The following is a 23,315-nucleotide window of genomic DNA, read 5'->3' as shown; positions in this document are numbered from 1 at the left end:
ATTTCAGTATTTAGCCGTAGTTATTTTTCAAGAAAGACAAAAACAGTGATTTGAGGGGGCAAACACATCATTGAAATATTTTTCCCATATATCATGGGAGGGCTTTGCAAGCTTAAGGGAGCTGTTTGAAAAGCGATTGAAATTGTGGTTATCTCAAAATGGACTAAAACTTAAGTGTAAGTCATTCAGACAATAGATGGTCCCTTTACAGTTAAGGATGAATAAAGAAAAGTCACTATTTGTATAAGTTTATTTTCACTTATCAATAGGGAATTTATATAATGGCAAGGTTTATGTAATTTCTTATTCAAACTAAAAATCACAAAAAAGTTCCAAAATGGCAAGTTTCCATTTTAAAAGGGTAATTGAACTTCTAACAAAATACCACAGAGGCCTATTTGCTCATAAGAACTGAGCTTTTAACCACTATATGTCATGTTTTACAATATCTGTCATATCAGGTGATTTTCCAAAATCTCAATGCACAACCTGTCTCTATGGTCAAAATCATCACTTATTCAAGTGTCTGTAAACTTAAATGTCAAATCCATTTACAAGAGGAAACTTTGTGATATCTAATATAAAGTGCTTTACATTTTACTATTTGAATGCCATCAACAGACAGGTAATGTTTCAACTGAATAAGAAAACTGAGGAATAAGCCACCTAGTGTAATGTTGCTTATTCATTGTCTTAAAATTGCCAAAGTAACCTGTTGCTCTTGTCCTGGACTAGATCATTTCATAGTTAAAGAATACTGTTTATACACATTGCAACAATATTAAAACACATGAAATAATTACATCTCCTATTTTGCAAAGAAAGATATTGTTTGCCTTACAATACCCCATATTCACAAGTATATGAACTGGGCATATTTCTTGTCAAAACTAATGTGTGTACATTATTAAGGTATCACATATAATAAAGATTACACCTAATACTTGAATATACCAAAAATGTGTACTTGAAATACAAAATATGCCTGCAGTACCAATATCTGATTGCCTATCATGATATCTTTCCATACGGACTTTAGTACTAAACATTGCTGAGAAAATATCAAGTAATCTACAGAATTTCTATTTCCGTCAGTAGTTTTGTATGTTCTTATCACACCATAATTAAGGAAAGATAATCAACACTAATAAGGCCATAATGTTGAGGTAAGCAACAATAAGCTATGATTTTCTTCCTTTTATGTAAATATGAGAAATAGTCAAGCTTAACGCAAATTACTTCAGCACAGGGGAATACCTAATGACACAGACCCATTTACACCAATATTCATAAGATCTGAATCTTCTGACCTTACAAACCACAGGACTGATAAATAGCATCAAGAGCATACACGCACACACATAACTGGGATCTAACCTATAATAAATACATAGTGCACATAACAAATGTAGGGAGCGAGATTCTTCAACATAACACATCCATACATCACAGTAGGAATGTTGGTGCTAATAGGAATTATTGTTAACTATACCCTAAAGACCTAAGTAATCCTGCCATGCAATTCTGACTCACAAACAAATGCCCTATATCCAGTTTAATTCTTTTCAAGAATAAAAAGAATACAGAGTAAAAGATAAAATCACGGTTATTTGTACATGTATATATATTTATGTTTTTGTTTTTGTTTTTATTTGTTTGTTTGTTTGTTTGTTTGTTTGTTTGTGTGTGTGTATGTGTGTGTGTCACAATTGCACACTAACAAGCATCCATAATATATGTATGAATGCAAGATTGCTGCTCTTCACTTTCTCACAATCTCATATGTTTTTGTTTTTGTTCAGCACAATCAAAAGGTTATCACAACCAAGTGACCTATAACAGCATTGGAAATATAATTCCCATAAAGCATAAGCAGGACACAGAACTTAACAATATAGGAAAAAATATTAATGGGAACTAATATGCTTAGGATGGCAGTTGCTGTGATGAAAATGGAGTTGAAGAAAATGATGATGATGATGACAGAGATGCTGAAGAAATGTCTGACTCACTAACAGCAATAATGAATAAATGATTATGATATTGATAAATGATGGTAATGATAAAAAGAATAATTAACAATGAAGTTAATAGTAATCTCCATCATAGTAATAGTGTCTAAATATTTATTAAAAATTATGTAAAAGAAAAAGAAAGAAAGAAAGAAAGAAAGAAAGAAAGAAAGAAGGAAAGAAAAAAAAAAATCGGTATTTATTAAAATGTGAAATATCCAACTGCAATGTAATAACTTAATGTACTTCTCCAACTTAACTACGCAGTATTAAATAAAAGTATCAAAATGCAAAGGTGAAAAACAGAAATAAAAAATCACAACTTCATAATTATCATCTTTGTTCTTTATACACAATCTTAAATATTTACTTTCACTAACTAAATATATACTCTTAATATCATGATATGAAAACCTTTTGATGGAAGGCAAAAAACCATTAAAATGCACAACATTTTCTCTCATCCCAAAAACATTGCAAAGTGACCATATCACAAATAAATCTCTCTGCTTGGTTACTATAACTAGTGCTTACTAATGAAGGGAAAGACAAGAGGACAGACAAGCAAGTTATGAAAGATGTGAAATTATTGGCTTCAGTCATTAAAAGAAAATAAAACAATTTAAATGATAAGATGCCAAACTGAAGTCTTTTCTACATAACAGACCATCTAGGGTGTGAAAATATAATATCTAAATTTTCCATAAATATGTTTTGTCAGTCTCATAAAATCATATGCACTGTACATTTTAATTTTTTTTTTTTTTACCCTGATGATGTCTGTTACAATTCTCTCAAATGTTTTACTCTATTGTTATGTTTCTATAAACCACTCCCACACTGCAATATCAAAATGTAAAATTGCGGTAAAAATTCTAATAAAACCAATGCTCAGGGATTCTGTTCGAGACTCGTTTGTGCTAAGTTAGAGAGTGAAGACAAGAATAAGCACAACAGTTCCTGCTCCCAGAGACGAATGCTGCTGCAATCAGACCATTTACAAAGGTAAAGATATTATTTACAAAGATATATATACCATATAGTTCCATTATCTAGTCATATGTATGAATTCTTTTATATTAAGATAAAAGTTGAAAAGAAGGCCCAAGACAAAAACCAACCTAGTTGTGGTGAGTGAAATCAAGATGAAAATCAATTGTACAAAAAATGCAGATTCATTACCAAGCCTTGTGAAAATTACAGCTTGGCTCTATAACGATATTTCTTTTCTAAATACCCAGCACATCTTATATCATATATACAGCACATCTGCATTGTTACATATTTGTCTTTAAAGCATTTACTGATTTTCAATACAATATATTAAATTACATGAATCTCTGTCTTATCAAAATAGACTAACCCATTGATCACAAAGTTAATTTATAAATCTATAGCATTAGATAAACAAAAACCAACAGGAAAACAAAACAAAAAGAAAAACAACATTTCCAAATTGAACCCATAAAAAAGAGAAAAAAATTACTAAAAGATCATACAGATCACTGATGGCACATTAGAAAGTGTGAGCATTGCGACAAACGCCACAACCCAGAGCGAACTCTTCCCCTGTTGGAGGGTGCTGCACATGGAGTGGACACTCTTCACCCTCCAGCTGCTGGGCTCTTGGACCTGGTAAAACAAAGGAATGAAAGAATCAGTGAAAAATAAATATGGCATATACTGAAACCAATAAATAAAATAAAAACAGAAGGTGAGGGCAGTCTGTTTCAATCTTTTTCACTGACACTCCACAAGCAGTTGCAGTTTTCACTTTGGTGAATTTAATGAATGCATAGAAGCTTTGGCTAAACTAGAATATTAATAATAACAACAATAAGACTGGTACTAAAATCCAACCCTGTCCTTAATGTTCAAAGATGCTAAAAAAAAAAAAAAGAAAGAAAAAAAAAAAAAAAAAAAAAAAAAAAAAAAAAAAATCATGACATTTTACATACTCTCTCCAAACATTAATTTTACTATGATTGCACATAGTATGACTTATGTACTTGTTGAATATCATTTTCTAAATTGCTGTGTGAAACTTTGTTAGTTACTGACATGCTGTATACTCCTAATGTACAAATGTATAGTTCATTTCTATGAAACTCAATAGTAATTAATGCTCTAATGAGAATAACGAGAATGAAAGTGAGAAAACATATACCGACATAAACTAGTGCTTATAACAACAAGGAAAAAATAATTACAAACTCACCTGCCGGACAATGTGGCAACTCTGTCTTTGGAATATTTGTCACTCTCTGGAAATCATCATGACATGCATTGCAAAAGTGTGTTGTTCCAAAACAGAAAAACACTGCTACTGAGCAACAGTATCTGCACTTGTATTCAAGGAAGTCTGTGCCATGCTTGGGGCACATCTGTGCACGGGAGACATCTGAGCAGGCACCACAAACCAGCTCCCTTGGGTCATACTCATCACCAAGCCCTGCTTCTACATCACATCTTGCTTCACCTCCATAGTAGGCCTGTAGCATGAAAGACATCCAGTTAAGTGACTGCCCCCATACTTATATACCAAAAGAGAAAATGAGGGTTGCCTGTATGCTGACTTGGTGAGATTGATTGCTAGCACACTGAAGGGAAGACATAAGCTCATCAGACCTTATGAATCAGTTAAAGTATGGTACTTCTTTTCTGTGTGTGATATCAGTTTATTTCTTTACACTCTCGTGAAACCTTAGGAAAAAAGGCAGTCTGCTAGCTTCACCTCAATTGTCACTACTACAGTTTTACCTTTTTTTTGCATGGAACAAGTAAAATAACACACAAGAAGATATATGATTTTAACCCATTTCTGACGGGTAGTATTCATAGAGGCCCGGGCCTCGCTGCTTTCATTATTTTCTAAAGTCTCTACTTGCCATACTTCCTGATAAATCGAGACTGAAGGATACTTTTGTTGTTGTATAGACTCCATAGTTGATCATTATTCGGTCTATAGTCTGAATAAAATAAGCAGTGTGTGGCATCATGGACTTGATTTTTTTTTTTTTTTTTTTTTTTTTGTTGCATGGTAAAAATGAGAAAGTGTTAAAACCGACTTAATCACACTTTCAGTGGCAGAAAAATAATCTTTTGCCATGATTGTAACAAAAAAAAAATCATGGCATGTTCATAGATACACCATGGTATGTGCGTACATGCCCCCGGCAGATGGTCCCGCCATGCCATGGCATGTGCGTACATGCCACCCGTCGGCAAAGGGTTAAGAAAAAGAAAATATAACTGTTGATTAAACTTCAGTCCCCTAAAGGAAAGACTTAGCATTAAATTTTCTTGGGTTATGATGGGCAGGGCAAAAAGTTATGCCCTTCAAACCTCCTCATCAAGATTCCTGAAATATTGTTCCATGGCCCTCTTCAGCACTGACCAGTCCTATACACCAGGGACTAGTGTATTTCCCAAACTTCAGCTAATTTGTTTAGTGTCCCTGGTGAGGCTAACCTAACCTAATGGACTCCTAGCTGCATCAAGCATTTCATGTTTAACCCATTGGATCCGCAGGCTTTATGGCAACCATATGGCCAAAAATCCAGGCATTAGGCTTATGTGAGCAGCCCCTCTGCCAAATGCAAGTTGTAAGTTGGGCACACATGAATTTTTTTTTTTTTTTTTTTTTTTTTCAAAATTCAAAATTCTGGGTTTTACACACCATGCACATTCCGATGAAATCATTAACATAATTAACTGATTTTGAAGTGCACAAAAATTATGAATGGATGGTACTGGAACTTACGTAAACAAAGAACTGAGAACAAGGCCATTTGAAGTTTTGACTCTTGCCAAAGTTTGTTATCTCTATTATCTTTTTACTAAATCTAATGATGTGGTATATAGAATCATTTAATGTACTTTGCAATGACACTACTGTAAAGTCAATCACAGAGTTATTGTTTTCAACTGGGATCATATTTTGTATAGGACCTCTTATTTTTTCCTTTTTTTATATGAAAGTAGATATTTCTGTCTGAAATATCAAAAAAATATATCAAATCATGAACACAACATATACATAGAGTAAATGGATGGCGAGAGTTACTAAAGCCTTTGAATTTTTCCCACACTCCAAACAGGTGTTTATAATTCTCAAGGAGATTTACATTGTGTATAAGGCTAACCATTTTAATCATCCTCATTTAACCAATTTTAGCAATGTGGCAAATGTGAGCCTAGAGGTCTCATGGACCAAGATTTGCTAGAACCTTTACAATGGACATCAAAACTAATGCCAACTATTACAGCAAAGCCAAACCGAAATATCATAATTATTTATGGTTTTATTTTTTAACATTAGTACTTACTTGTTAAACATACAGATCTGTTTATAAGCTATAGCAAATTACCAGGAAGTCTTGATTGAAAGTATATTTCATGTATAAACTTAAACTTAAATTTTCATAGAAAAAAATCTCACTAAATATTTCTTCATAAATCACTGTGATTTTCATTCTTTCTGATATTTGTATAAAAGTGTTCTTTGGATATTCATGAATTCATATCTATGTGCAATGTCACTTTCAAATGCACCCCCCCCTTCCCCCCAACCTCAGGTGGTAACTTACAATGGGTGCCACCCCTGCCATCCACCCCTATGTTGTCCCTAATGAAAGTGGTTGATGAACCACATGTTCTGACATCTTGTCAATCAATCAGTCAATCAATCATCAGGGCTAAAACCAATGAAGGGGCATATCTGCACCCACCCTCTGCTTCCAGCCATGAGGATCCCTTAATGGTGAGCTGCCAGGCAGGTCCTCACCTCACTTCACCTCACTCATTGTGACAGGTCTGGTCAATCTGCCCAAGCTGTGACTTCCTAAGATGTCCCACAGGCCTCCTCCACCCAGTGTTGCCTCAGGAAGAGACAACCTGATTGGTAGGATCATCCACGGGGAAATGAGCTAGGTGCCTGTATAGCTCAAGTTGGCAGTACTGGATTTTCCAAGGACCAGGCCCTATACCCGTCTTATATCTTACAACCATTGGTTGGACACATAGTTCTGCTAACTGAACCCACATGGACCTGTTACAAAAATCATCAAGGTGGGACTTCAAGGCATGAAGCATACATGTTTCTCTTCCATAAAGCAAAACTTGAAGTATTAAGGCCTTGAAGATAAGTAGATTGGTCCTTCTGTGTATTGGCAACTCCAAATACTCTTGCAAACTGAATTCATGGCACCTGCTACCAAGCCAATCTGTCCACTGATTTCTTGGTTTGTGAGCCAAAAATCATGAACTACACTACCAAGAGTTGTACATATCCAAAGTATGTAAAACTTTCTGTGACTTTAATGTCCTTGCCCTAGCATGTACTGACTGAACTGGTTCTAGCAGATCTTGGTCCATGAGACCTCTAGACTCACATTTGTCACATTGCTAAATGCATCAAAAACTACTACTAGAGTTTCAAGACTCAGACAGGATAGCAACATTGTCAGAAAAGTCAAGGTGTATATATATATTGCCCAGTGTTACTCTACAATAGCTTTAGTTAGTAGCTCTACCCATTATCCAGTCCATGCAAGTGTTGAAAAGTGTTGGTGCAAGAACAAAGCCTGTCTTACTCCTGAATTAACAGGGAAGAAGCTAGACAGGCCCCTACCAAACTTTACGGCTCTTCCAGTACTAATATATAGGCTTGCTATTAGTCCAATAATCCTTGTTGGAATTCTGTTGCAAGTCTCAGGATCTCCCAGAGCAATTTGCAATGTACTAAGTCAAATGGCTTCTTCAAGTTGATGTAGGCTGTAAGTAACCCATAACCAAACTCATGACGGCATTCCATAATGACTTGAAGTGATATAATATGGTCAATCTACTGTAGACTTGTCAGAAGAATGTGAGCAAGAACCTTGCCTGGTATGCTGAGCAGTGTGATGCCATGGTAGTTTCTGCAATCCCATTGATCCCCTTTCCCCTTGAGAAGGTTGACCATGTCCCTCAACAGGGCTGGGAGAATGGTACCGGACAGCCAGATGGCAGTCAGGACAGCATGCAAGCCCTAAGCCATAGGTTCACCATCAGCCTTTAGCAGTTCAGTAGGGATATCGCATATGCTAGCTGCTTTGCCACTCTTCAGCTTAGAGATCGCCACCCTAACCTCAGTCAGAGTAGGTTGGAACTGGCACATGGATCATGATGCCACTTGCCTCCAAACTAACTGCCAGAGGGTCAACCTGATACAACTGCTTCTAATACTCAGCTCAGCATTTTGAAACCCCAACATGATCTGAGATAATCTGTCCAGTAGATTGCAATCATTTATGTGGAGAGGTTGGAGTTCAGCTTTCTCAAGGATGAAGGTCATTTACTATAACACAGCCTTCCTGATGTACTGTTCCTTGTCCATTCTCAGCAGTGGCAAAGTACTGTACACCAAGGAACAATGCAAATCCAGGTTGCCATCTTGTGAGATGGAAATCTGCCTTGTTCTCAGGCACTGGTCCATGGAATCCTAAGCTGCATCAAGTGTTTCACACTTGGAGGTATCCCAGAATCCATTAAGATGTCTAGTTCTGGAAATCAATTTGGAGGTGCACTCCTCCCTCAATCTATCCAAGTGGGATGGACAGTGGAAAGATGGGGGGGAGGGGGGGTTGAAGTGGACCAACAGGGTAGCCACAATCGGTTTAAGGTTGGTTTTACAGGACTCAGCACTCTGGGAAACCCTGCAATTCTGAGACTTGCTATTGAAAAGCAAATGTGATGTATGAAAAATATACAAATTAAAAGGAGCATGTTAAAAAATTAAAATACTTCAAACAAGATCAACTTCCAGCTTGAAATTAGAGGAAATCTGGTTAATCTAAATGGGGCAAATTGCAACTGCAGAATGGTCACCAAAATTATATGAGCTGTTACAATGCTATAACCAATAGTAATGATATTAATAATAATAACAAGAGTTAATCACAGCAGGGAAGCTGTCATGACTTCAACTGCTCAAGTTACCTTGTTACATTTGAAGCACACATAATATGCATAACGGTCCATAGCATAAGCAGCTGGATCATTGTAGTACCGTGCACCTGGGGTGGAAATTGCCTCTGCTCGGTGCAAGCCCTCATATTCCAGCCTCATGAGAGCCTTCCGCCGGACATCCTCAAACAGGGCTGAGATTGGGGCCAGCAGCTCTGTCAGCACCCCATGGCTTATGCGAACCTAGGAATGGATAACAGGTCTTAGGCAACAAACTGAAGTTGTTTATTCTGGGGCTATAAACAAAGGCATATATTTCATTACATATAGCAGAATAGCAATAGAAATACTACTAGTACTAGTACTAGTACTACTACTACTGCTACTGCTACTACTACTACTACTACAACAACAGCTATCTGAATCAGTAGTGAAAAATAAGATGAGAAGTCCATCCCATTCCATGGTCAGACTTACTCACCTTACAGATTGGGCACATTGAAAAGGTGAAAGTGATGCGTGGTCCTGGCCAACGCCTTGTTAACACTGTGCGGCAGCAATGTGCGTGGAACACATGGCCACACTCAAGCTGTGGACAAGAAAATATTTAGTTTCATGTAATACCCTTTGAAAAAACTAACAAAATCAGAGAGTGGGAAGCTGGTGTAAAATAATGTTTTTCTTTACAGAATCAAACTTCCTGCTAGGGGGGGGGGGGGGTAAATAAATAAATATCTCTTAGCCCCTAAAGTTCTATCAAGATCATGAAGGCCTGTCAAAATCTGGTAAGCTTTTTTCAGCTAACTTTTTTGTTATAAATGAGATATAAATAATGTCCACAAACAATATATGTTTGACAAGTTACCTTCAACCACACCCACATTATAACCCCCTTACCCCCACTCCCCTTGAAGGCCTTCCTTTGTCCATGAGTCAATCACACAGATGCGTTTTCTTCCCTCTTTCTTCTTGTGAATAGAACACAATGAATGTGAAGCAGTAATTCTGGTACTGTTTGGCATATTTCATCAAGCCAAACTTTTCCTCTTTTAATTACCTATTTATGAAGATACTTATTCACACATTTAACTCGTATTCACTGTTTTATATGATAAAAATAAATATTTTACATAAACATAATAATGTACTCCCATTTTCATTCATACCTGATGAATAACAGTGATAACTTAAAATTTTGCACTATACAATATTTTGCATATTAGATATTTGACAACAAAATATACATTTTCTGGCATGCAAAATTTTAGTTGTAAGATAGAAGCCATAGTAACCTGATTATGTAAAATACAGTCCATTTCAATAGATTAGGTGTGTTACGTTCTGTGCAAAAGATGGAATTAATTTTTTCTCATTTCTACAATTTTAATCTTATGAAATAAGAGAATGTATGCAGTTATATAGAAGGATGCTACTCCCTAAGCTTCAGTACTTCTCAGTCACACTGGAAGATTGTCATATGACAATGTGAGTAGTTGACAAAAGGAGACTGATCAATGTAAACTAGAGTGAAGGTTACGGACAGAGGAAAGAAAGAACAATGTTTTTGTGCTTGATATCTTCCAGGAATAGGAAGCGAGTGATCTGTTCTAAATACACGCTTTTATATAAAACAATAACCAATCAGAGCACTGCATGTCCTGTTCTCCCTCATGCAATGTCCCAGGGTGGGCATGAGGGAGCCTTTTAAAATTCAGCATAAAATGTAATGCATGCATCATAGTAACATGATGTGGATGACCGTGCATCCAGAGCTGCACCCTAATCAGCCATGATGTGAATGACCTGTCACCTGGAGCCTCAACTAAGTCAGTCATGACATGAACCCCACATCATCTGGAGGCTAAGGGTTAATAACCAATAATAGGCTTTTAAAATTTTTAACACAATAGTGGGTGCTGTATGGAGCCAGTCGCTTGAGAGAAAAATTAGAAGCATGGGAAATAAATCTTTCAGTTTTTGGTTGCCATATATATGATTTTTCAGTGAAGTAGACTAAAGTGTGTCTGAAAGCCTATTTCTGAGAGGCTGTAACTCCCCAATTACTGTAATGATGGCCAGACAAATGAACAAATGTTTAGTGTGCACAATTTGGAGCTGGCTCTGCACATGTGGCATAGGTGTACATTCCATCTGAAGGGAATCCCGTCAAGCCATAGAGCATACATACATACCATCAAGCAAAGAGTTAATGATATATTTAATACTTATGAAGTAAAACTTGGCATTTCTGACCTTTGATTTGTGAGAAGCAAATAAACTGGGAGATTTAACCAGTCTTACAAGCACATTAACTCCTGCACAAACTTTCCCATTACCTGGATGGCAGGAGCAGCAGATAGGGCCTCAGAGAAGCATATCATGCACATGTCATCTGCATCCTGCTTAAGTGAGGGAGTATTGGCACATCCATGAAGGCAAGGCAGACATGAGGCTTCTCCTTTCAGTCCTCCACACAGATGGCCACAGTCATGTGTTCTTACACAGGCTTCCCGACTGTACTCCTGTGAGAAATTAAGAAAGATGCATCAAATGAGCATTACTTGCATATATATGCAAATAAAACTTCAAAAATTTGTATATACACAAATACTGTATGAATCAATACTAATATGCAGTCTTCTTGTCACTAACAAAGAAATCAATATAATACTTGAATTGCAAACCTGGCAATCAGAATCCTGGCACACAGGAGCAGGAGACAGGAGTGATGGCTGAGCTGGTGCCCCACAGAACCTGCAAGTTGATGCTGCCACAGAGCCACGAGATCTCTGGTTCTCCCCACGTAGTTCTAGCATGGCCTTTAGGGTGGTGGAGTCAGCCAAGGCCAGAAGCCAGAATAACTTTGTTCTTCCACAGCCTTCATGCAAGTCCACCTGATCAATGTTAAAAATAAAGCAATGCATTATGGCATGGAAAATTGGGTAAAGCATGGAACATAACAAAAGTTACCAACTTTGTCTCTACATTCATTCTACTCTCATTTATTCACAGCAGGTAACATCCATTAAATGGAAAGCTAGTCTCTACCTTAATGGCTTCTTGCTCCTGTCTGAACACAGTGCGGTGATGGTGCCTTGTACGGCGGTGCAGATGGAGGATTCGGTCACACTCGCCACACAGGTTGCTGCTACATTCCTCACACAGGATCATGGCTGGAGTCTCCCCATCATCATGGTTCTCACATGTTGGCTATGTATGATATACATTCAATAAAAATAATTTATAAATTGATAATTTTTTACTACAATATGTCTATAATATGAAGATATGGATCAAAGCAACAAGACACTACTCTCATAGAGAATACACAATCAATGGCAATTAGACTGTCAAGAAAGGTATATTTCATAATACTACTTCTTTCAACCAATTCCTCCAAACCAATCAATTTCTTTACATGGAAGCTCGACTCACACGTGGCTCTGGGTTATGTGGATCCCCTGTTGATGTGGTGGCCTGCCAGTGGTGGGAGGAGAGGGCGTCCACATGGTCTGGATGGAGCACACAGAGGGATGCAAGTGCAAGCCAGAGTGTGGGTGTAGCCAGGCATGACGCTGCGCATGACCTGTCACTTTCACTGAGTCTTGTTAAATTAACAATATTCTCGGCAATTGCACCTTTGCTGACCTTTGCCCAATTGTCAGAGAGTTTACCCTGTTTGGGGAAAAAACTTATATTAAACCTCTAACAAAAATAGAATATTCACCAACATATTAAAGATTTCACTTATGCCTGATGTCCTATATAGTTTGTCTTTTAAAGTATTTTTAGAAAATTATGAGATAATAGTAAAAGGAAATTATTGACATTTCTTGGGTATTGACTCTGAAAAATGCACAGGAGTGCAATCAGGAAGCATTGGGGTGTGCTGCATAGCATCTCAAAGATGAAGAATTGTTTACACTTCCTCCATTTGCAGGTAATATGTCAATATATATTTCTGTGTATTATTTTTTATCTGATATTAATTAACTCAGGAAGAGTGTTTCTTACTTGTCTTATAGTTAGAAAGTTTTTACTTCATTAATGTCTATGAAAAAAAAAGTAGGAATTATAGTGTCCTACATATAGGCCACCAGGCATATATGATATGTGAAATATGTATCTAGAGCTGTTTGTTCCACCTTGTGGCTAATTATATGCTAACTATAATTGATGTATATATATATATATTTTTTTTTCCACAGTGGATTAAAAAGTAGCTGCTTCTACAGCAAGTAGACCAGACAAGCCAAGCTAACCGACTTCCTTAGTTTGGCTGAAGCAAGTACTTCAAAAAAAAGAGCAACCATGTACAGTGAAAGTGTATAATGGATATATGGGTGGAGTAGATAGACTGGACTAAAATATTTCTAATTATAAAATAGCAATAAGAGGAAAGAAATGGTATTGCATTGATGTAGCTATCAACAATGCCTGGCAATTGCACAAACAAAAAAATGTGTGAGGTAAGATGCGATAGATATCCTTGCATGTAGGTGCAGCATTGCATGTTTCTATTTGGAGTGCTTTGCAAATCTTCCATGTACTGGCAAGCAAAGAAAACCAAAGAGTAAGCCAAATGAAGCTCAATATGTTATGCACACACGGTTGTGCAACAAGAGTTGTCAAGCAAGTTGTGCCCACTACCATACAAAGACAACAAGAATGTGAATTACTTCAAAGAATATCACACTCAGTAATATGCTGTAGAATCATTCTAAAGAAGAAATTTTGTTTTCATGTGTAGAAATTCACCATGATTGCATTTATTATTGATAACAAGTAGATTGTCAAGTTACAATTAACAGCTAACTTTTAGAATGGATTTACCTAGTGCCCTATATAGTGTGTGGCTTATATTCTACAAATCAAAATTCTTGCTCAAAAAGCAACATACATACATTATGTGACCCTAATTAAACCTACATGCAATGCTGTACAACAATGTTTTAAAAAAGGTGAACTTAGGCATAAATAGGTTTAATTATACCAAAATCTTACTGTGGTCATGTCTCTTATCAAGCTAATGATAAGATCTGCCTGTTTCTGTGTGGCTGACCCCTGCAGCCACCATCGAGGGGAGTTGGCCTGGGGTGTGGGCATGGTGCTGGCCAGAGAGACAGAGGTGACTGCTCCCTTCCCTTGCGTTGCAACAGATTTTCCTCCCTCACCACCCTTTGTCTTCAGCTGTACAGTGAGAGCCTTTGCAATCACAGCAAGGAACACATCCAGGATTCCTTGTCTGTTGAATGCATAAAAATCAATAATGGGAAAATATAAGAATATCAAAAGAAAAAATCAGAAAATAACAAGGAATAAAATTAAATCCAATGAAGTCAGGCCAAATATTTGCTGTCAAACACTTCTGAGCAATCTCCCTGAATTTTACTGCATGTGACCGGCTTTGCAAGCCCACCATAGGAAGCTCTAGTGCATTAGTGCAAGAAGGCTCATGATGGCTAGAGCTGCACCAGGAGAATAGCTGAAATATCTCATGATGACTATAGCTGTTCCCGTCGGCATGGGGTTAAGCATTCAAGTGTGTATCTATAAACAGATAGGCAGATGTAGATACAGACAGTGTTACATTGGTAAAAGAAATAACTTACTGGTGAATATCAAAGTTGTTTTCCTCATCCTTAGATGTAGCATGTAGGATGGCATAATCATGAGCAGGGAGAGCTTCTACTCCCAAGATTAAGGCCAGAGACTGAGGGGGAACATCAGCCAGCATGCGTCTGAACAGAGCCACAACCTGGAGGAGAGTGTCTGGTTAATTATATTCTGATATTAGAAAACCTTTTATCTACTTCACTGATAATCATCCTTGCTATATTTACATTGCTACTTTCCACTGAACCATCCATTCACTCAGCACTAAATACAGGCCAAGTTTATCATGGATATATCTTTTACTTTAATAAAACAGAATCAATTTTCTTAATATACTATTTACCCTGAATGGCAGCACTAAATCAAGAACCTACTAGTTTAAGACTACATCCACTTCTTATTAACCCCAGTAACTGTGAGCTTGATGTCCAAACACACTGCATGTATCTCATTAAACCAACGCAGAGCAACCAACCTGTCTCTGGACACGAGCTGACCCTGTGTGGAGCAGTGACAGCAGGTGCTTCAGCAAGTGATCCTGCTGAGCCAAATGTGCCCGGCCAACCACAGAGCCACTGAGGGCCAACACCATGGACAGCATCTCAAAGCAGTAGGTGTCAGGGGGGTTGTGCTGTCCCTCTTCAGGTGTAGCAGGTGTGCCTAGGCCTCCACAGTTGAGACCTGACTCCCACTCTTCTCTTGCCCTCACGGCCTCCTTGCGGATGGCCTGCACTATGTGTGAGCAAACCTGGAAATTTGATAAGTGTTTGTTAAACCATTCAGAACTTATGCTGAGAGGAATAAAGTACAATTGGCTTCTTAAAGCTTCATTCACTGAACAGATGTAGTCTTACCTGTTTTTGGAGGTGTGTAAGTTTTGATCGTGAGAACAGGATGCCAACCATATGTTCTCGGAGGTCATTGTTGTGGTCTTGCTCATCCACATTTTCAGTGTTACCTGCAGTTCCATCACTTCCCTCAGCAGCTTTGTTACCACCTTCTGCTGTCATGATGAGGCGGCCAAACACCTGGAAAATGTATAAAAATCAATGAGAACTATCTATTTTGAATAAGTTGAGAGGAAACATAGTCTGGAAAATATGCCATAAGCAAGTCAAGGTACCAAAATACAATTTTACATTTGAATATGAATACAAGAATACCACTCACCTGTCCAGTAATCAACCTGAACACCTTAAGTGTTTCCTGCTCACAGGCCCTATGCTGGATGGTGAGGGGAGAATGCTGACGCAGTGGTCTTGAGCCTGAGCCTTCCCCTCCCTCGCCACCTAGGACTCTCACTTGCCGCACTCGCACACTCTGGTCTGGTCCTCTGAGCTCCACAACTATGGTTGTGATTACATCATCTGGATGGAAATGATAGTGTTAATAATAATAAACAGTGTGAAGTTGATTATCTGCAAGCTTATGTATCAGTCACCAAAAAGTATCTTACGTGGTAGAACTGCATGAATCCATCCACTGAATCTGCTTTCAATATCAACTTGTCTCACTAGAACCATGTCATCTCCACTGGGGCCACACTTGAAGACTACACTTGACACTTTATTCTGAAGAAAGAAAAAATAGAATCTTACATCCAATATCATTTGATAATTACTATATACAGATACATACATACATAAAAGAAAGAAAGAAAGAAAGAAAGAAAGAAAGAAAAAAAATCACAATCACAATATATCTAAAAGCCAATTGTCAATATTACTCAGAAAAATCTTGACTTTTCTACCAAAACCTACGCAAATGAAGGTTTCAATAGCAAATACCAACCCCAAGATCCCGACAATTATCAATGTGGACGTAAACTGTCTGTGGGCGGATTGCTGCAGCGCAAGTGATGGTGAGTGCCTTAGTCTTGTTCCGATCTTCATCCCCAGACTCCCAGAATGTCTCTGTAGATGCGTCTGTTAGAGATGGAACCATAGCTTGCCTGCTTGAAGCTCGGACTTCACACTCACTCATGAGGTCACGCAGGCACTCCACCATGCTGGTCACCTAAATGAGTGTGCATGGTATTTATGATCAGCTGTAAGGCTACATTACTATCATGCCATGTAATACTGAATTAGTTATTTTATATTGCATTAATTTTCTTAAATATATATATTTTTTACATAAACAATAGAGTTAACTAACCGGCCCATGACTTTCATACATGGATGTGATGCCCTCTTCCCCTGCCCCTAACACCTCCTCTGACCGAGAAAGGATCTTGGAGATATTAGAGAATACATGACTTTGATGGAGGAAATCATGATCTGTTGGAGTGAAGCGCAGACCCCAGCACCTGTGGATGGAAAGACCAATTTTTTATGCCACTCAATATTAACTTTATAAATATCAAAATCTAAAGTTCACTGTCTCTTTCCCTGCAGCTACCCCTCCTGATCACTTAGCATGTTGCTTGTACTGTTTGGAGTAATAATGAGAAGTAATAACCCATGCATTTTCACTATAACACTTTCATTCTGCATATTCATGAAAACACTTATATTCAGCTCTACATAAAATCAACATTAACATCAACATCAACACCTTAAAAACATAATTTTCTTCCATACATATATCCCCCTAACAGATAACCCTTAACATCATTTACCGAACAGCCATCATCTGGAGAGGAGATCCTGGAGGAAGAAGCATCATTAGATCAGCAACTGTCTGCAACAGCTGGTGGAAAGTCTGGGGCAGAGGGTGAACTGCATCGCCTGCGAGTGTTACATCACTCAAAGGATGTTCCAGCACCACCATTTCACCTTCCTGTATGTATACAATTGAAGGAATTAAAAGCATTGCTCTGTCTCTGCCAAGAGAAGGAATAAAAAGGAATAAAAATCTATATCTAATTCAGTTCTAAAAACAATATTCAGAAGTAATAATCATCAATATACCTTGGATTATATGTGCAGTACAAGTGATTGTAGTAATATAATATTAATAACAAAAAATTTATTGCATAAAATACACAAACATTATCTTCTATATATAAACACTGAATATACAATCTTTGGTTCTGCTGCTTCAAATTCAATAAATCTATGACATGAGTGAAATGTCACCACCAATACTGAAGACATTGCAAATCTCCGTACATAAAAAGAATGTGCTATGAAATGAAAGTCTTACTAAATCATGGGATTTATCCTTGTGGTGTGGCTGATCCTGTGGGTTATGGTCATCGGCAGGAGGCTGAAGGGGTGGGCTAGTGGGGGTGAGTGCAGCCACAAAGCACCAGAGCAAATCGTGAAGACAGGTTGGCTGTGTCACACTTCTCAGAAGCCAGTTTAGAGCCTGAAAGTTAAAAAGGCTGCATTGTCCAAAATCTACTTCACTTAAGCCTTTGCATGTAAGCATATGTACCATCCATAATATTTTTTGTGTGAATTTCATTGCAAACAGACAGCTCCATAATTTGTCAATTAGTAGGCCTGACATGACATCACATGATTTTCCCTTTCCTTGAATTTTTGTGAAAAAAGTGTTTTTACAAATGCTATTAATATTGATAGTGTTATTATCATTCTACACTCTCTGCTTATTACAATTCTATCATAATATTAATAGCATTAAAAATAAAAAGAATCTTTCTGAAAATTACCAGAAAGGGTAAATGTGAGACAGGTAGGACTACTTATTGACTCCTTCTGGAGCCATCTAAGTATATGAACCATTAATAAACTAAAATGACTGGACATGGCATGCCATCCCAGCACACAGTGGTAAGAAGTTTCTTATTTTGCTGTTGGTCAATATTTAGTGAAATGGTCAGTATAAAATAGGGTACATAAGGTAATTAATAGAGATTTCAGTAACTAAACTGAATAAAGTAAAGCCCATTAACCTTTTATTTTTACTAGGTTTTCAATTCTAAAGAAACCAAACAACAGCTCACCTGCATGGCATAGACCCTGGCAGCTGCCTTTCGAGTGGCATGCCTCATAGCATAAGCCAAAGTTTCCAGGTCGTGGTTCTGAAAGATGAACGCCATAATAGGTCGGATGAGGACCTGCCTTGCTCTTCCTCCTGGGTCTCCTGCAGGTCCTCCTCCACGCTCTATGCAGGTTGCTAGCCGCTCCAGTGCAGCTGATGGGTGCACCAAGAGGGAACTGCCACCACCATCTACTGTGAAAGTAATTTATTTGAATCTTTTCTGAGACAGGTTGACACAAACTACTCCAATTTTTAAATACTTTCTCCATTTCCTCTACTCTAAAAAGCCAAACAGTTCACTTCAATCTACCACTGTACCTGTGTTTTCTCCACTGCTGTTATTCCGTTTCCTGAGAACGACTGTGGCCTTCTGGTCATGCTCATGCTGTGAGGCAGAGGCTGAGGCAGCAGCTGAGCTCCAGTCTTGTCCTAGGGTTCCAACTGTCACAGATATGGAACGGTGGAATGGACGGCCACGAGGGATCTCTGTATCGGATGCGGGAGATTCTTGGTGTGAGGTCCCTTATTTGAAAGAAATGAAATGTTGTCCATTAAAACAGCTAAGATTAAAAGTGACAATGCTTGGAAGCCAAAAGAAATAAAGAACAAAACCATAAATGCCAATAAGGAATAAATAATGACAAAATCATAATAAAACTCCTTCTAACAACGAAACGTTAAAAGACCTAGGGCGGTGGGGGGGGGGGGGTTGCAAGCTTGAGTGTTACCTGGTGGAGAGAAGGGTGAATGCTCCCTATGGTTATTTTCCCGAGACTCGGCAGAGCTGCTGCGGTAATCTGCATTATCAGAGGAATGGAGCGTGTGGTGCAAGAGGAGGTCCTCACGCAGCTGGTTCAGGTGCTGCTGCTGGCAATTCAGAGTGTGCAAGCACTGGAATGCAACCTAAAAAACACACAAGTCCACCTGTTACTTTTTCTCTGTCTAAGTATATCTCATTTGCAGGTAAATTACACGTGCTCCTTAACTTACCCACATTATGAATGGAAAAACACTCTTCTGTGCTGATACTATGGAAGAAAAACCTACAATACAAAAACTAGATTTATTGAAAATGAGACTACAGTTTCTTCCTTACCCACATTATGTTGAAATTTTCAGTAATTCCCCCGTTCCCCCTTATTCTTTCTTTCTGAGCCAATCATATGAGCACTTCACAACACTTCTTTTGATAGTGAATGAATATTACAAGTATTGAATAAAAATTATTGTAACATATGGCATGTACACCCCCTAAATGCCCCATTACCTATATTCTTTGTGCCTCCTAGCACTGTTCCAGCCTTTTATTTCACAGAAATGAACAGAGTGAGTATTGAGAGTTCAACTCTCCCCTACCCCACAAGCAAACCTGTACCCCTTGTATGCCCTACCCAACATCCCTTCATCAGTACTGTTTCATTTCGATTTACTTTTTTTCTAATCATATACAGAATAGAGATTTTTTAGTTCTATCTTTGTCTATCTCTTTCAACTTCCTCTGGCAATGGTATTTTTTTTCAACTTTGCTCCTCTACTCAAGAACTCTGCATCACACCAGTATGAAACAAGCATTTTTAGTAGGTATATTCAAAATCTACAAGCAAAGATTTAAACTGGCCTTGATCAACCAGTTATATATAGATGGATAGTGCCACTGACTCACCTTAGGGAAGGGGCTGTTGTCTGGGCTTAACTCAGAGACACAGGGCATGGTGCATGGAGATCTCCTTGGCACATGACTTCTGGTGGGCAGGGCAGGTGTTGCAGCACTTGCCAGGTCCAGCAGGAACATTGCATTGTTTCTCATTATCACATGAGTGTCCAGTTGGGGAAGAGGAGATAATAACTTACTGTTAGACTTCCTCTTCATCTTCCCATTTGTACCTTTGCTTCCCGAGAACTGACTATACTGGCCTTTGTGCCTATTGCGGCAACTCCAACACATGTGGAAGCAGCCACGCACTACCACACCGCAAGGCTGGGTAACACGGTCCTTGGAGGGGAAGAACTTCCAACGTGTTCCTACATAACCACAGCCTTTGGATGAGCCACCACAGCCTGGATGAATAGTCCGGAAGTGCTGTTCAGCACCATCAGGAGGGATATTACTACCACATAGCTCACACACACCATCCTCCTCCTCACCTACAATTGAGTCAACCCCAAACATGGGAATGCCTGCTGAGGCTGACTTTTTCTTGTGCTTCTTTTTCTCTCTGTCACTCTTCTCCTTTGTCTTATCAGTCTTATTGAGTCTAACTGGAAGTGTTGGGGAAGGGAGAATAATCTGTTGAGCAATGGCCTTCAAACAACTTGATGTTAGTTCTTCCCAAAGCAGAACAACATGACGGAGTACTGGGGGAAGGTCTGGGGGATCAGGCCCTGAGCCCCCTTCCATCACTGTTGGTAGTTTTTGTCCCTGAGGTCCCTGAGGTCCCTGAGTGTAGCTTGTCCCTGCCCTGTTGGCAGCATCTTCCTCATTGGTATCTGTAATTCGTGGCACTTCATTGATGTTAGCATTAGCCCCAGGCTTCAACAGATCTTCTGTATTCTGGAGAGTGACGTTGTTCAGATAACTGTAGGTACTCACTTCAACTGAGTGTCGCTGTCGTGCTTTCTGTTCTTTTGTAAGTTTTTCTGTTTTAGTGCCAGTGTTTGCACGTGGCTTCCAGTGGAATGTTCCTTGCTTTGTCAGATCTGGATGGAATTTGATGTAGGATGCACAGGCCATAGCATCGTGAACAATTCCCTCATGCCATAGGAACCCAGCAAATATAGCTCTCAGGCACTCTGCTACAGATGGGCTCATTGCTTCCTTGATCTTGTCTCGGCTTGGACCAGGTTTTTCCCTCTGCACAGCTGCTGGTGAAACAGCGCGGTCCCTCTTTCCCCGGTGTGGTTTGCCTGATCGATCCTTGCGTGTCATTTTCGGGGAGAGACGTAAGTTTTCATCCCGAGATCCAGTTGACCCTATATTGAACTTCACACCTTCTGGGCTTGTCTGGGTTGCTGTCTGGGTAACTGTTTTAGGACTTGTGCTCAAGGGTTCCTGTGACACAAATGCAAGAAAATTAGTATTTGACTATGGTTCTGTGAGGGTTTTTCTTTTCACCATAATTGATGCAAAAAAATAATTTTGTTTCAGAAAATTTTTTATATCTTACAACCTTCAATAGCAATAAACATAGACTTACATTATCAAGGTTTTGAACTGTTAACATGCAACCGAAATTTTTGACATAAACCTAAACAAATTTAACTCAATGTTCCTGGGAAAATATTATGTTCACTATATTACCATTTTGTGAAATGTATGTACACAAAGATGGTTCCACAAGTGCTCAACCACCAAGTAGTCAATCAGTAGTGTAAACGACCTCACTTTCTATAAGTTCTATATCAATGTTGTTATTACTATTATTATTAACCCTTTCCCGATAGGTCATGTGTATAAACATCATAACATACTGCTTGGTCTGTGTATGGCTATACAAGCAGTGATGCGCCAGAGCGCATGGAACAGGAAGTTCCACTCCATGAAGTGGACTCCTTGCCCAGTGTCTGGACACTGCCAGAAATTACCTTAGTTTATAACACTCAGAGATATTTGATACCCGTGGGTGTTGGGTTAATATTATAATTATTGCAGTATTATCAACTCCTTGGATCTGGATGCTTAACTGGCTGAATGTAGCCTAAAATACAGGCATTAGGCTAACTTCAGCAGCTCATAGGCTGGGCACACAGGAACACTTGTATGTGTTCACAAGACTCCATACCTCCCCTATGCAAAGGTATTTTTTCTTTTTCTGCATATGTGCTTTAGTTTTTTTTGACATTTTCCAATATTTAAATTTGTTATTTTATTTGCTTTATCCAGATAGTAACAGACTGTTTCCCTTGCACAGACTCCATATCATCTATAGGTAAAAAAAGGTGTAGTATTCAATTTTCTGTAATACAACATGGCAGACTGGAACAGGATCCTGAGCATGGAAATATTGTCCATCCTAGAGCTGGCATTCTTCCAATCATGGCTCACATATGGTACATTCCACTCTCATTTATCAATGGAAATAATGCAAAAGCCATTTCCTAAATGCCCACAGTGTCTAATCATCCTCCCAGATATTTGTGCGCTCATGGGAGTCATTCTCGTCCTTCACGTCATCAGGGACTACAGCTGAAATTCTTGGCAAGTTCTCATAACCCCAGTCCTCAGCTAAATTTTTCATAATGACATCTGCTCCTCAAGCCAAATTATTTAATGATATGATGGTCACTTTATCCAGATCGTATAGATTAACAATAGTAATGGCAATATAAAATTAAATATTTCCAAAATCAAGAAAAAGGGTAAACAGGCGAGATGAGTAGGATCAACCACTTCTTGGTGGCTAAGAATTTGTGGAACCATTTATGTGTAAATACAATTAATAAACTAAACTCACTATGGGCATGGCTTGCTTGTACATGCCATCCCCAGTGGCATTGGGTTAAGCTACCAAACTCTTCAACAATAAGAAATCCAGTTAACAAATATTCAGAAATCAACAAAGCAACACACTAACCCTCCTTGGTGTGCTAGGTGTTGAGGTGGGCAAGGAAGAAATACTTGGGGAATGAGACATGTCCTGTGTTAAGCTCGACACAAATGCACTGGTGTCGCTCAGGGAATCGTTTGCACTTCGAATAGCAGATGGAGGACTGCCAGCTGCCCTGTCCCCAGCAGCGCCTGTTCCCGACACAAGTGGTGACACAGCTGTTGCACGTGGAGAACTGTGCAAT

At 38.5% G+C, this 23,315-nt stretch overlaps 1 protein-coding gene across 6 annotated transcripts in view; it reads right to left on the bottom strand.

Annotated features, from left to right (window-relative positions):
- Positions 1–235: 235 nt before the first annotated feature.
- The window catches only part of LOC119582672 (E3 ubiquitin-protein ligase MYCBP2-like), a 110,581-nt gene continuing 87,501 nt past the window's right edge, over positions 236–23,315 (bottom strand). For 4 of the 6 annotated variants that reach the window (XM_037931083.1, XM_037931085.1, XM_037931087.1 and 1 more), the window contains 23 exons: positions 23,099–23,315; positions 20,191–21,576; positions 19,256–19,430; positions 18,846–19,049; positions 18,490–18,719; positions 17,724–17,888; positions 17,197–17,357; positions 16,734–16,884; positions 16,368–16,592; positions 16,033–16,147; positions 15,747–15,943; positions 15,431–15,604; positions 15,052–15,324; positions 14,573–14,718; positions 13,965–14,205; positions 12,396–12,635; positions 12,009–12,170; positions 11,645–11,854; positions 11,297–11,482; positions 9,442–9,549; positions 8,994–9,203; positions 4,231–4,504; positions 236–3,644 (listed from right to left, as the gene is read on the bottom strand). The exon at positions 23,099–23,315 is cut by the window's right edge and continues 31 nt beyond it. In XM_037931083.1, coding sequence (XP_037787011.1) covers positions 3,529–3,644; positions 4,231–4,504; positions 8,994–9,203; positions 9,442–9,549; positions 11,297–11,482; positions 11,645–11,854; positions 12,009–12,170; positions 12,396–12,635; positions 13,965–14,205; positions 14,573–14,718; positions 15,052–15,324; positions 15,431–15,604; positions 15,747–15,943; positions 16,033–16,147; positions 16,368–16,592; positions 16,734–16,884; positions 17,197–17,357; positions 17,724–17,888; positions 18,490–18,719; positions 18,846–19,049; positions 19,256–19,430; positions 20,191–21,576; positions 23,099–23,315 — 5,566 coding nt within the window. In that variant the 3' untranslated portion in view covers positions 236–3,528. The remainder of the gene's footprint in view (positions 3,645–4,230; positions 4,505–8,993; positions 9,204–9,441; positions 9,550–11,296; positions 11,483–11,644; positions 11,855–12,008; positions 12,171–12,395; positions 12,636–13,964; positions 14,206–14,572; positions 14,719–15,051; positions 15,325–15,430; positions 15,605–15,746; positions 15,944–16,032; positions 16,148–16,367; positions 16,593–16,733; positions 16,885–17,196; positions 17,358–17,723; positions 17,889–18,489; positions 18,720–18,845; positions 19,050–19,255; positions 19,431–20,190; positions 21,577–23,098) is intronic. The other 2 variants (XM_037931084.1, XM_037931086.1) reach the window with 2 other exon arrangements.

The sequence above is a fragment of the Penaeus monodon genome, chromosome 16, assembly GCF_015228065.2.
Source record: "Penaeus monodon isolate SGIC_2016 chromosome 16, NSTDA_Pmon_1, whole genome shotgun sequence".
Classification (NCBI taxonomy): Eukaryota; Metazoa; Arthropoda; class Malacostraca; order Decapoda; family Penaeidae; genus Penaeus; species Penaeus monodon.
Note: the sequence above shows the minus strand (reverse complement) of the source record. Positions and strands in the feature narration are given on the sequence as shown.